The sequence below is a fragment of the Phyllostomus discolor genome, chromosome 8 (genome assembly GCF_004126475.2).
Source record: "Phyllostomus discolor isolate MPI-MPIP mPhyDis1 chromosome 8, mPhyDis1.pri.v3, whole genome shotgun sequence".
NCBI lineage: Eukaryota > Metazoa > Chordata > Mammalia > Chiroptera > Phyllostomidae > Phyllostomus > Phyllostomus discolor.
Window position 1 is genome coordinate 53468111 of NC_040910.2, and position 14758 is coordinate 53482868.

The 14758-nt window shown below is 38.2% G+C and overlaps 1 protein-coding gene and 1 pseudogene across 9 annotated transcripts in view; one reads left to right on the forward strand and one right to left on the reverse strand.

The window, feature by feature from the left end:
* ADAM28 (ADAM metallopeptidase domain 28) overlaps positions 1 to 1939 on the forward strand; it is a 50806-nt gene extending 48867 nt beyond the window's left edge. For 6 of the 9 annotated variants that reach the window (XM_036032691.1, XM_036032689.1, XM_036032690.1 and 3 more), the window contains 2 exons: positions 1427 to 1506; positions 1678 to 1939. In XM_036032691.1, the coding sequence (XP_035888584.1) occupies positions 1427 to 1506; positions 1678 to 1838 (241 nt within the window). In that variant the 3' untranslated portion in view covers positions 1839 to 1939. The remainder of the gene's footprint in view (positions 1 to 1426; positions 1507 to 1677) is intronic. The other 3 variants (XM_036032695.1, XM_036032694.1, XM_036032692.1) reach the window with 1 other exon arrangement.
* A 6332-nt stretch (positions 1940 to 8271) lies between these two features.
* LOC114504162 lies at positions 8272 to 10690 on the reverse strand (annotated as a pseudogene).
* Between the last annotated feature and the right edge of the window lie 4068 nt (positions 10691 to 14758).

Consider the following 14758-nt stretch of genomic DNA (forward strand, 5'->3'; position numbering starts at 1 on the left):
CGCCCCCCCCCCCCCCCCGCCCCCCGCAGTCTACACCCTCTTTCATGAGGAGAGAAGTCTTCATTTCATTTCCTTCCTGAGAGTTGCTTTCCCTTTGCACTGAATCTCTCCTTGATGCCTTATTTTGGGTGCCCATCATTAGCCTCTGTGCTGCTTCTCGGGCTCTTGCATCCCTCATTGCTTGTAGAGAATTCTCTAGAAGGGCTTTGTTTTGAGGCATGAGCCACTCTTGTTCTACGTATGTAAGGGATGGGGATGGGTATAAATGAATCATCTGTCCCACATTCAGATTCCCTGTTGGCTTCCCAAGGAAAAATAACATCTATTTCTGATGTTTGGGCCATAATTTACTCATTGACCACCCACATTCAATCCTTTAACTTCCTATATTTTTGCAATTCTTTTCTTTTTAATGGAGGGTGAAAAGCATCAGATATTTGAACTGACACTAAAATCTTACCTAGAATTTTACTACTGTTGTCTGCATGTACATGTGTTCACACTTGTGAACTTTTCTTGCATTTAGACAAAAAAGTCTTTTGATTTGCTGATTTCTATAACAAAAGAGTGGTAGCTGTTTGAATTGCTCTTCAAATTTGAACCTCCTGGTATTTGTGGCTTCTGATTACTACAAGGAAAAAGACATTTGAAATAGCAACAGATTGAAGTTACATTTATTACTTGGATAAGTCAGTAAAAGGAAAAAACACCATATAGACCCAGGAAATTTGTTTGAACCATTCCCCAATTCACAGGGTTGCATAATTTCTGTCAATAATTTTCTGTCAATAATTTTTCTGATCAGAGAAAAAATCAGTAGAACACTTAGGTATGTCTCTGCCAATTTGTCTTATATCTTGAGTTGTTATTTGCTACTGAGGGGAATATGATTTCAATACCATTTCTTTTTATTTACTTTGTTTCAGAGCTGAATTTAGAATTATTCACTCCTTTTCTGCCAACCCCCCCCCCTCACTTTCTATTCTCTCTAACCTTCCAGGCATTCATTTTCCAATGATTATAAGCATCCTCCTTTCTCATACCTCTCAGAAGTATTTGCTCTACGTATCTCATATGAAATGTTCCACAGAGAGTTCCCTTTTTAGACCATGGACATCTCTCTTCTACTGCTTTTTATGCGACCTTACTACCTTTACATGTTTCTTAGAAAACCCTTTTTGGAAATTGACAAGTTATAAATTCACTGCATTTCATAGATGAGAAAATTTAAAGATGCCCATAGAGTTTAAATTATTTATTAAGTGTAAAAAGCTGGCTATTGGCAGAGCCATAGAGTCTGTCTCTGCATTTATCTACCTTCCCCACATAACGCTATTTATTTATGAAGTAATTTACTTATACTCTTTCTTATTCTCTCCTATAAATCTCCATTACATTTTCGCTTGACTTTCATCTGACGCTTCAGCTTCCCATTGGATCTTCCCAGTCTTGGCACTGGCCAGCATTTGCTACTGCCAGTGCTCTGGATTTTGGTCACTCTAACAGGTGGGTACTGATATTTTATTATTGTTTTAATATGCAGTTCCTAATAATAAATCATGTTGAACATTTTATGTGCTTATTTGCCAGACATAGTCATACCTTTCATTTTGTTGCAACTAGAGATAATGTCACAATAGAACTTATACTGATATGAGTTTTCTAATTTCTCTTCAGGTGGTGAATCTCTGTCACTCAGAGGGCCTCAAAGTCCTCTTCCAACAGCAGTGTGTGGGGCTTCCTGCAACAGTGGCTCACAACTAAGGACACAGGGGCTGTCTGGGCAAACTTCTGCTTTCTTCTTGAAGCACAAATGGGGCAACAAAGAGGACCGGTGATCTGATTCTAAGTAAATGTAATGAGAAAAGAAGCCATGTTTATCTTGTTTACATTACAAAAATAAATCCGGTGATTTCCAGCAAATTGCTGGTAGGACACAGCTGCCGCTCTCTTTGGTCCCAGAAGAACTTAAGGAAATTGGAAGATCCCCTGGAGGAGAGGCAGTGGGATTGCTTCATTTGCAGACTTCCTGCGTGGTTGGCTTGGAAAGGAAATCACCTGGTAGTTCTGTGACAGAGTAGAAGGGTAGACTATCAGTTTCGCCCTCTGGCTGCTTGCCAGTTTTGTCTAACACACATGGCACTGTCTGTGTATACTTGCAGCAACTGAAACTGCTCCTGGGGTCTGAGATTAAAGTCAGAGTTCTCCCTCAGTGGGAAGCCTGGGGAAGTGAGATTTACTAATCCCTGACAGTTGTTTACTCACCGCAGCCAGTAACATCTAAAGAGTTTATCTTCAGATGCTGCTTCTCTAGGGGCAGAAGGTAACCTGACCCAGAGCTGTCTGTGAGTGGTGAGTCATGGGCTGGTTTTCTGGTGTCTGAGGATTTCCACCCTGTGGGAGATTGATCAACTTCCCACTCTCTAAGCTTTTGCAGCTGATAGTATCTGAGGTTGTCCTTCTCTATATGCATTGCTTCATAGAAAAAGCGGTAGTGTCATGTAAAAATGACCAAAACAACAACCCAATAGGGAACAAATATTTTCAAAGAAAAACAATATATTGCATTACAGATTCCATACTATGCAGAAACATGAAAAAAGAAGGACCAACAAATAACAAATATATTAAAAAGTACAAGGGAAGGTATTCCAAATATAAAACAAGAACAAGAAAACATAAAAAATGGATCCAAGGAAAAATACTAGACATAAAAATGTAATCATTAACCACCATGCTTTTATCTGTGTCTATGAGGCTTTGTTTGTTAGCCTTGTTGGTTGGGGGGGGTGGTTCAGAGGAGGGAGAAGAGGGTAAAGGGGGTCAAATACATGGTGATAGTGTAACCGGAAAAGACACCGGCATTCAGGCTGCCTGTCACTACCAAGTCCAAGAAGCAATGACAGTGATTGAATCTTTTATGGGCACTTTATTCAGATGGCTGGCGATCTGAGAAGATGGTGGTGGGTTCATACCCTAACAAGCCACCTTGCCTTCTCTTTCCTGGCCAGATCTTTTATAAGGGGGTGGGGAGGACAAGCAAGGTGCGGTGAGGGCTTTGAAATTCAGGGAGGATTAGGTGAGTGAAGCTGCAGCTTTCCTGTTCTCAGCAGTTAGCTGTTCCTAAGGGGGGTGGGGGGTGGGTGTTGGTTACACAGAAGGCCTGGATGCCTCCAACATGTCCCCAGGTGGTAATCTCTAGCCAGTACCCCAGGAGGTCAGCTGCTTTTCTCAGGAGCCAGGATGGGTCTTATCTGTAGTTTCTGAAACAAAAGCTTAACATACACTTTACTTGCTAGACTTATAACTTTTGACCTTAAGCTAAAATTTTCCAAGTCTTGAGTCCCCTATCAACAGGAGGTTTGACTCTAGGTGGTGTGCACACAATGCAATATATAGATGATGTATTGTGGTACTGTACACTTTATTCACCATTGCCACCCAATAAACTTAATAAAAATAAATAATTTTTAAAAAAACGTAATAGTTGAAATACAGACTAAAGTAGAATGTATAGTAGAATAAATAGAATTAAAGAAGAAATTAAATTGCAGAGATCATATAGAAAAAACTTTCCAGAGAGCCTTTAAAAAGTTGTATTTATATTCCAAGAAACATATGGCATTTAATATTACTGTAAAGACAGAATTGAATATAAAAAAAATCAAACATACCATGCAAATACTTTATCAGAAAGCCAGTATGGCTATATAAATATTAGAAAAATAGATTTTATGTAAGAAATACAACTGGAAATATAGTGAGGTATGCATCATAAAAACATCATAATCTTAAATGTTATGCACCTAGTAATAAAGCTTAAAATACATGAAACACAAACTAATAAACATTATGGGATAAATAGGTAAATTCACCTATGGCAGGTGATTTAACATACCTCTCTTAGGAACTGATAGAATAACCAGGAAAAATGTTAACAGCACAGTTATAGAAGTCTTGAACAACACTATTAGCTAGGCAAATAGTACAGTCTAATTAATAAAGAGTACTATATTCACAACCACAGAAAATATGTAATTTTAAAGAGAACATGGATCCTTCACTAAAAGAGAAAATATGCAAATCAACGTGTCTCATATATTTCAAGAAGCTGAAATGTTACAAAAATTTTTCCAGAACATAATAGAAATATACTAGAATTCCATTAAAATAAGGTATCTTGAGAAGTTTAAAATTAACCAGCATACTTCAAAATCTTATGAATTAATAAAAAATAAAATTAGGAGATTTTTTTAAACTTAAGGATAATGAAATAAAAATATATAAAAATTTGTTGGATAGTGCTGTGAAAATGTATATCGTCCCAATGCTTATGTTAGCTTAAAATTAATTACTTCAGATAATAAAAGATAAAAATAAACAAAATAAGAAAAATAAGAAAAATGAAGTACACACAGAAAATACGAGGATTGAAAATAACAAATCCATAATTTGATTATTTAAAAAGGAAACTTAAATTGATAAACCTTTACCAAAACACATTGAGTATAATGAGAAAGCAGAAATGACCGATACTGGGAATGGGAGAGATGGCATGGCAGGTCCCTTAGACTCTGAAAGGACAATAGCAAAGTATGATGAAACTTTATGGTAAAACAAATTCAGTGGCTTAGATGAAATAGAGTTTCTTTGAAAATAATTTAATCAGAAAGATGAAGTAGGTGTATCATTTTTCCTATTTCTCATATGAAGTACAACTAAAAACCCTTTATAAAATGTACATCTATATATATCTGTATATGGTCTGGCACAAATAACATCCCTTTTTATTACAAAATCAAAAGTATGTAATTCTGTAATTTAACAATGTCACACTCAAGCACTCCATATGACATGTTAGGTGAAATGTTCAAATTAAAACTATAAATTATTACATCCATGTTGTTGCCCTACCAACCACACTCAAGCAGGCATTACTTCTGCTGCACCCTGTCATGATAAGATGGAAAACTGGAGAGAAGACTGAACTTTTAAGACCTCAAGATGCGAAGGACACAGTAGTGAGTACCCTGAGTGTTTTGTTTTCTTTTCTCTTTCTTTCTTCTTCTCCCCTCCTTCTCCCTCCCTCTCTCTCTCTTCCTTCCTTCCTTTCTTTCTCTCCTTTTCTTTTTTCTTTTCTTTTCTTTTTTCTTTTCTCCTTCCTTCCTTCCTTCCTTCCTTCCTTCTTCCTTTCTTCTTTTCTTCCTTTCTTTCTTTCTCTTTCATTCTTTCCAGATTGAACCTGAAAAATCCATCAACCTGGAAATAGCAATGGACAGAGACAAGAAAAGCCCCAACAAAAGTCTGTTCACTTTAGCCAGAGGACCAGGAACAAAACAAACTAGAAAAACAAAACTTTTAGACAATAAATGCTCTATTCCAGCCCGAAACTATATAAGTACTTGTGGCTGCACTCCTACTACCCCAGCAAAGGCTGACTGGAAAGTCTAGATTTCCACACTTGCTAGACTTGTCCCAGGCCCGCTCGCCCTCCACAGTGGGGATGTGCCTGACAGGACCGAGGAATGGTCCTTCCGTGCTCACTAGGCAGTAATAGGCATGACAACCCCCCTGCCCCTCATCTTGGTAGAAATGAGTTAGATAGGATTGGAAGTTTGTTAGACAGCAATAGATAAGTAGGACTGTTGAGGACCACCCTGCCTGGTCTCAGGAGGCTGTAACCCCCCGTGACTTAGGCTGAGTAAAAGACCTCCGGACCAGGAGCCACTAAGGAGACAAAAACTTATTTTCCTGGCTTGAACAGCAGTCAATGATGGGTAACAATTCTCTTGGGTAGAGAATGAATCTAAGACAGATGTGTTCACAAAGGAATAACAGGGACAAGACTCGCAAGGCTGTGGAAATAACGGGGTGATCGACATCAATCATCAATTTTGCCAATGCCTGAGTCCACTGCCAAGTCTCCCAGCTGCCTTTGTCTCCTCTGCCCAACTCAGGCCGGTTGGAAGTCACAGGGGCGGTACAGTCCAGACCAGAAACTGCCTAAGACATAGAATATGAAAGGCCCTGTGAAATCTGCTTGTTGGAGGATGCTCTTTAATTAGAATATGAAGTCACAGGCAGGAAACAGAACTAAGCTTTAAGTCCTGTAGTCTTTTTAAATGATAAAACCCCAAAATCTCTGGCTTAGGATCCCAGTAGGAAATCTGCCAGCACCTTTCAAAAGCTAACTACTTGTAATTTGCAAACTGTATTGGTATTCAAGAATAAAACCCTGCTTGTGCTGGGGGACAAGCGCTCCCCACGTGAGGAGTGGCCCTTCTTTCCCGATTCCCCCACAGGACCTGGTTGTCTCTGTGTGTGTTTTCTCATGTTTTGACGAACCATCCACAGCATTCCATGCTCAGTGCAGGCAGGTGGGCATGTGTCATAGGACCATATATAGATTCAGCAAGGTTATTGATGAAAAGAAAAGGCAAGGAAAGATGAACAGAGTATTCAAGGCAATACTAAATTTAGGTCGGGAAGGAAAGTGGATGTGTTGATTAGATGGACCTAGTTAGGTGCAGACTACTGTCAAAGGTTGTAGCTTTTGTTTTGGGTGGTGTCCTCCCAGTTACTTAAACATTATTGAAAGTGAATAATTAACAAACCAAATCTTAACCTTAATTTATTTAAAATTGGATTATATGTGGATAAGAATGTGTTATAAATCAAGTATTATAGTTTATCTAATTATCTTCATTTGATATCCATTAAGAAAAATGGATCACTATCTATGGCAATTAAATAGTAGATTCTATAAAAGTTCAAATATCAAATAGGATAAGATCCTAGTAGTTTTTCTGATCCTTTCTGATCCTTTTCTGATCCTTTGCTTTTTTGATCTTTCACTGTCTTGCTTCAGAATCTCTTTATTAGTTATAAATACTTTCCCAAGGAAAATGAAATGCATATTTAACCTTCTTATATTGCAATTGCAAAATTGTTCGTAGGAATGGTCAATTGATGAAACATGTTGGCAGGATTTAGTATATTTCCTTCTTGAAATTAATATTTGTTTTATCAGAGGTACTAATCTTAGACATGGTTAAATCATTATGTTTCTTCCATGAATAATTCTAGATAAAATACACAAACTCAAAATGATATATACTTATAATAAACTGTTGTAGCGAAAGCCTTTAGAATAACAGCTTAAACAGTGTAGTGGTAACTAGAACAAGTTTTTTATAAAGAATGGAGGTTTCATAAGAACTTATGTTTAAAATACAGCCTTTATTGTATAAATAAGACTGTAGTGATCACAATTTTACAACAACAACAAAAATAAGCTCCCAACAAGCCAAATGTTTTGAACTGTTGAGGTTGTATCAGGTAGGATCTGGCTTCCTCACGCAGGTGTCTGGGTCACTAAGGGAAGCAGTTTTCCCATAACTTTGAATGGGCCTGATAAGTAGTGTTCTCATAGCCTTGAGAATGGGTCTGATAAACAGTTCCTATAACATGAAGTGGGCTCGTGTGAGCAGAATCATGCTATGTTATATAATTTTTTGGCTTGAGGTCAGCTTTGTTTGTCTCTAGTACTTAAGCAAATAGGGACTTCTCACTAGAGATGACACACAGCTTGCAGCGTGCCTGGCTCGCCTACCTGTGAATAAAGGCATGTCAAGTAGCCCCACGGCTCCGCTCACTCTCTTCAGCCTGCCTGAATCTAGAATGGACCTGCCAGGCCTTGACCAGCTGCAACACAGTATCCAAAACATATATATGTGCATGTGTGGATAGATATAAACACATATAAAAGCTTTACAAATGTTTTATAGAGGTATAGTATAAATACACATGTTTAGGAAAATATACAAAATTTACAATGGTACTGCTTAATGAATTTTCATGACATATATCCCATGTTACTACTATATCCATCAAGATAACTGTAACATTATCAGTGCCCTGGAAGCTTCTGTAATCTCTCCTTGCAGTCCTTATTTTCCCTCCCTCCCAAACAAAGCCACTATGTGATATCTGAAATTATAGCTGAATTTTGCCAGTTTGGGGATGTATTTCAGTAGAATCATAGGGTCTTTCTTTTTTCAAAATATATATGTGGAACTTATTCAGGTTTCTGCATGTAGCAGCTGATATATTTTCTTTTTTTTATTTTTATTTATTTTTTATTATTGTTCAAGTACAGTTGTCTCAGTTTTTACTCCCTTACCCCGCTCCACCCATCCTCACCTCCCACACTTGAACCTATCCCCTTTGGTTTTGTCCACATGTCCTTTACACATGCTCCTTGAAGTCCCTTCCCTTAATATTCCCTTAATATCTCATTCCCTTCCTCTGTGGTAACTGTCAGTTTGTTCTTTATTTCAATGTCTCTGGTTGTATTTTGCTATACTTTCACTGCAGCTTTACCAACATGTGCCTTTTCTTCTGGCAGGCAGCAACCGCCAGGCCCATCACCTTAATATAATCGGGGACTGAGCTGATCAGAAACTGGTTTTTAATCTGTAAAGGCTGGAGTAGTTTTTGTTTGCCTTTACTGATAGACTGCAGTCTTTCATAGATCCCAACTTATCCTGGGGAATTTATCAAGCTCCCTCCTTCTTGGGGGACTCTTAATTCCAATCTTTGTCTTTGTAGCAGTGTGAGACTACTGAGAACTCTGCTCAGTTTTTAACCTGTTAGATAGAACCTACAAATTCATAAATGCCTTAAGGGAAATGTGGAGGGGAATGTCAAGCTCACCTCTGTGTGCTTCCTTTCTGTCTGAAATCTTGGACATTCCAGGCCTTGTTGTCTTAGCTACGCTACTCTAAATGCCTTCTAACAGTTGTCACATATACATTGTTTTCCTCTAGCTCATTAAGACACCACTAGGGGAATGCTCTGGTATAACCAGTCCACCACAGCTAGAAGTATTCCTTAGCTGATACCCAAAATGTCCTCTCTCACCCAACTCCACATTCTCTTTTTCCTTAGGCACCGTTCAGCTCACCATTCAGTGAATTTTCTTCACAATTCTAAGTATTCAATCTCACATCCCAAAGCCCTTATACAAAGCCTAGAAAATAAAAGTGTAAACATTCCTAAATAGTTGTTGAATAAATTAGCATACCTTACTGAATCCTTGTACTGAAATATCTAGAGACCTTCATTCAACAACAAATTTACCTTTTACCTTCAATCTCTTCAACATCTATAGTTCCATCCATCGTAAGTGAAATTTCATTCCCCAGGCAATGGCCTTGTTAACTTTCACCCATTTTAGGGGTATTTCTTATGTACTTCACATGTTTTTCAGGAAAACTGCTTGCTCATCAAAGATGGTTTTATTTATTTATTTTTTGGTTCTAAGGTAAAATTACAGCTTATTCATCTGTTTATGATATAATGTTTCACATCATAGATTTCACTTCTAATTCCTTGGCTGAAAGAAATTCCATTTCTTTGGCTGAAAGGAGAGACTAGAGGGGAAAGCCAGGAAAGGTTCTGGCAACTGAAAGAAGGTCAGGGTAGGAGCAATGCTAACATCTTCCTCACAAGGATGGGCACAGGGGCTATTAGTTGCAAGCTGATTTTCTAGAACTTTTAGCTGGAAACACAGGAGCATCACTCCTAGATGTTTGTGCCACCTCGGGCCTCAGTTACTCTCAGCACACAGGCATAGCAGGGCTCTCTGGTAGTCACCCTTGGTGTCTTGCTGTATATAATAGTACAGGGACTTGCCAAACTTTTTCTGGAATTCAGACTTGATTTTCAACGTGTCCACTTCTCTGCAGGAGGTCATGATTCTGATCAAGATCTTGTCACATGTCCTCCTGCCCTCATAAAGTTGTACAATCAGCAAAATACAGGGGCTTCTTCTGGATATACTGGACCAGGTACAGGAAAGCATTTTCTAGATCTTCCTTGCTTCCCTTCTTGGTGCTCTCCAATGTACCATAAGGGCTGGAGCTCTTGTACCTTTCAAATACTTTCTGGAAGTGACACATGCTCCACTGGGTCATGATGCCAATCCAGTTAGGAACATCACTTCCTTTCCTCTCTACTCCAGCATCGGAGAGATCCTGGGCATCTTGGTCCATCAGTTAATGATCAATGACAGAGCCATCTCTGCTCTTCCATTTTTTGCGAGGACCACTCTTACCTTGTGGAAGTCACCAGAAGTGTAAGAAATAATGTCCTTCTCCAAATCAGTCTCATATTCCTTGTAGACTCTGTTAATTTCCTGCAGCTCTTGGTTGGTCCTTGAACAGATGATCTCAGTGAGTGAGTCCCCAGCTCTTTCTGGAGTCCTTCAACTCAGAAGCATCATACTGAGCAGGTGTTTTCAATAGGTCCAAAATCATCATCTCCAGGTGGCCAGACAATATTGACTCCAGTGCTGATGCAAATTCCTTTTTGGTCCTTCCCTGGTAGGTGAGGGCAACATCCTGTTCATTTCTACAGTCAGTCAAAATGTTGACAATGGTGACCTAATCCACATCCTTGTTCTTCATGGTCATTTCAATGTTAAAATAATCCCAGTCAGCATCAAAGTTGCTGTAAGCTTTAACTGACCCATACACATTTAGGGGTGTAGAGTGATTACCCTCAAAGCTGACCTGGCATAGAATTTTGTGAACAATAGACATTTTGAAAGAAGCTGGGCTGGGCGCCGAGAACTATGAGTGGCCCCAGATGCCAAGCACCTAAAGATGGTTTTAAAACTATTTCTTTTCTTTTTTTCCACTTTTTTAAAATTTTATTTTAATCATTGTTCAAGTACAGTTTTCTGCCCTTGAAACTATTTCTTTTCCATTTCTATTTCCTTTGAGTTTCATGTTGCTCAGCTATCAATTTCTGTTCTTACTCATCTTTGATACTGAACAACTTTATGATATCTAACAAACACTGATTAAAGCTGTGTGACATAGATGTTCACCAACTTCATTCCCTTTCTTCTGGACCATATGGCTGGACTGTTATCCTAACCTTTCTTACTGTTAAGTGTGACAATGTGACTGAGTTCTGGCCAATGGAATTCCAAGGATGCAATGTCATCATTTCCAAACCTAGTCCCATAAATGCCTCACCCTTTCTCTTGCTCCATCTTCAAGGTGGATGTTGACTTCCATGATAACATTGAAAATTACATGTTAAAACTGGCAGGACTTCCAGTGTCCTGTGTCTCTGAATGACCATGTGGTACAACACCCTGACTACATTATAAAGAAACCATATTGTGTGTATAGGCACTGAGATTTGGAATTTATATGTTATTACCCCTTAGTAAGAACCCTTTAATAACTGCTCTTTAACAGAATTACCTTTAATACACACCATATTACTTTTCTATATTGATAAATTCTTCTGTCATTTTAGAACTTTTAGGATTTAAGGACCCCTCCCTACAAAGAAAGACTAGCATTACAGTTCTTGGACCTCACTACAAGACAACTTTAACTCTAATGGTAACAGCCTTACAATCATTTCAGAAAACCTAGGTACCTAATCCAGTCTCTAATATGAAACTCTTCCACATCTAATGATTTCTGTGATTTATAACCTTAGTTACTTCATCAATACTGGCTAAATGATCTGTTTAACTCTCCTTAACAGAATCCCCTTTCAATACTTATTCTAAACTCTCTCTTCTCATCTCAAACTTCTTACCCAGCTCACTAATTCCTATCTTCTTATGTCCTTGGAATAGGCTTCTTACTTAAGGCAACTGAAATCATCATGGACTCTCCCACAATAACATATTTGAAGCACTGTAGTTCTCATATCAAGCACTGTTTCTCCTACCTCCATAACTTAGGAGACATATATAATAGACCCTCTAGCAGGGGTGCCACACCTGCAGCCCATGGGCTGCATGTGGCCCAGGATAGCTATGAGTGCTGCCCAACAGAAAACTGCAAATTTACTTGAAAACGTTTTTTTACTCATAAGTTTTTGTCAGTGTTTGTGTATTTAATGTGTGGCCTAAGACAACTCTTCTTTTTCCAGTGTGGCCCAGAGATGCCAAAGTTTGGGCACCCTTCCATTTGAAGTAAGTCACTTAACCTCTTTGAGTCACCTGTGAAATAGGAATCATAATGTTTGAACCACTTAGATCTGTTATATTGACCAAATAATATAATGTGTATACAAATTTTTATTTTAAGGAATTATAATTTTTGTCCATGTTGCTATTTGAGTTTCATTTTTAGTTAGATACTAAATGTCTGCCATGAATCATAAAATATACTTTATTAGGAAACATTCCGGAATGTTAAATTGTAAGTTTTACGGGAACAAAATTCTCTGTGGTCAGAATGTTGGTCATGATTTCTTAATTTCATGATCATAAATTAAGTCCTATGTTTAGTTGATTCTCAAATATTGTACTCATAAGGGCCCATATATATATCATTCCTCATTCCCTCCAGATGCATCAAGTAAATAATCTTTTCATTGTTATTTGTACAGTTTTAATTTACGAGTTGCTATTCAACTATCCAATAAACAGAATCAGTATTGCAGGAAGATAGTTCAATTTACAAATTCTTTTCATGCAACAAAGCCCTGAAACATGAATGAACATGTTTGAACATCTGTTATCTTCAAGGTGCTGTGCTCCTGAGTGGTACACCAGGAGATACACCTGCTGCCTTGAAGGGGTGTAACTAAAGTGCAGCTCCTGTCAGCTGGCCAAGTTGGAAGATGCCATACAGCTGCTCGAGCTGTGCCTTAGAATTGACTCCAGATTTCTCTCTCTCCCCAGTTGCAAAGTCGGACAACTTTAGGAGCCACATAATTCACAGATATTTACTTTCTTCTTTAAGGACTTCAACATTTGTCTCTCTATAACTTGACTTCTGCCTATTTCACAAGCTTAGATCATATCCCTGCAATTTTATGTTATGTTCAAGTTATGGCAAACACATTGCAGCCCCACAAACGCACCCATGACTTTGTTCATATATATTATAGTTTTCTCTCACCAGAATGTCCGTTCCTCTATTTCTTTTTCAGCTAATATTATCTGACTTTTTCTACTTACCAAATGTTATGCTTCTAAAATCTACCTGAATACAATGCACAAACTTCAACACAATGCTTACCATTTATATCAATTATGTCTGTTGGTAGATTTATCTCCACCATTATACTTACTACAGGAATATCTCAGTAGTAGGGGTAGTATCAGGATCATTTTGGCATGCCCAGAAGTGATATTAATTTAATATAAACCAGTGATTAAGTAAATAGTAAATCAAATCTAATATAATCTCAATAACATTTAACTTATAATACTGGTTGCATATTTAATAAGCAAAATTAATTTCAGTTTAGTAGACTGAATGCAGAATTTTTGACAGCACAGTTTTTACTGATGGTGGATTTGAAACCTATCCTGGAATTTTTATGCAACTTTTAAGCTAAATTTCTATCTGTTTTTTATTTTTTGATTGGGGCAACATATATTAAGTTGCAGTGGGTAGATAAAGTGTCTTTCTAATCCTGGCTCACTTCCCCCACTGACACTGAGTTTAACAAAATACTAGAGAGAGTGTGAGCTTGTGTCAGTCTCCATTGCTCCAGGGCTCTGGCGGAATGATGAGCGGATGCTTGAAAAAAGGGCCTCGGTATTACCTGCATTCCTGGACTTCTACGCAGTGTCCTTTCTGTTACTTAATCTCTTTTCTTCTCTGTTTTAATCAAAACTTTCCATTGGGAAAAAAAGTGTTGATTTGAATGATGAAAGGCAATTTTATCCTAAAGCTATCTTTCTATGAAGTTTTGATTTAGGAAGGCCTAACCCAGCCCTGCCTGTCTGTTCCCCAGCCCTGGGCCCACTCTCCATGCCAGCTGAGAGGTTTATAGTGTGCACAGAGCAGCTCTTGCCTGCCTGGGACTGGTGATTAAGAGGGTTTACAGGAACAAATTTAAACTAGGGGGAGGGTGGTAATGGGAGGGAAGTGGGGAGGGTTGGGTGGGTGGGCTGGAAGGGGAGTAAAAGGGAGAAAACTGTACTTGAACAATGATTAAAATAAAAAAAATAAAAAGGAGCTCAGAATAATGAAATCTGCACAGTTGAAATTTGGCTGTTGGTAATAGTTACTATGCAACTCTTAACATTTCCTTTTTGTTTCTGTTAATAATATAAAATACTTGGTTTTGCTTTCAGAGCGAACTCTTCAAATACACTATAATTTGTTCCAGTAGTATTTTTAATGAACAAGTTAAATTGTTTCTTAATGCTCAGATTATATGCTTTTCTAAAGGATGAGAAACTTTAGTGGTTGTGCAATAGCATTGCTCAAACTTTCAATGTGAACAGCTGCACGAAGCTAAAAGTACAAGGCCTATCTGTGGGCCTTAGATTTTTGCCTTTAAGCAGATTGCTCACCATGCCTTGATTAAAATAGCAAATGTAACAAGAAACACAGCGGAAATGATAGTAAGAGGCAGCATATTCTGATGGTAGGTTGGTTCAGAGCAATTAGGAGATGCTTCATGAGATGTCTTAGGCAAATGGGGAACATTTTTCTGCCCACCCTCCCTAATATCTGAAATTCAAATGTTAGAAGAGACTCACACCTCACCTGAATTCAAACAGTGGCTCTATACTAAGGTGTTCCTCTCTGTAGCAAGCAGAAATACTTTGAATTTCATCAGCCACAGTGCCCCTGAATTATTGAACTACAGGTGTGGTGGAGGGAGTGAATGTGTCTGACACATTCTGAGAGCCTCTTAAAGAGGAACAGAACACAATGAAGGCCATTATCTGAAGGACAGAAGGTAGGGATGCGGCACT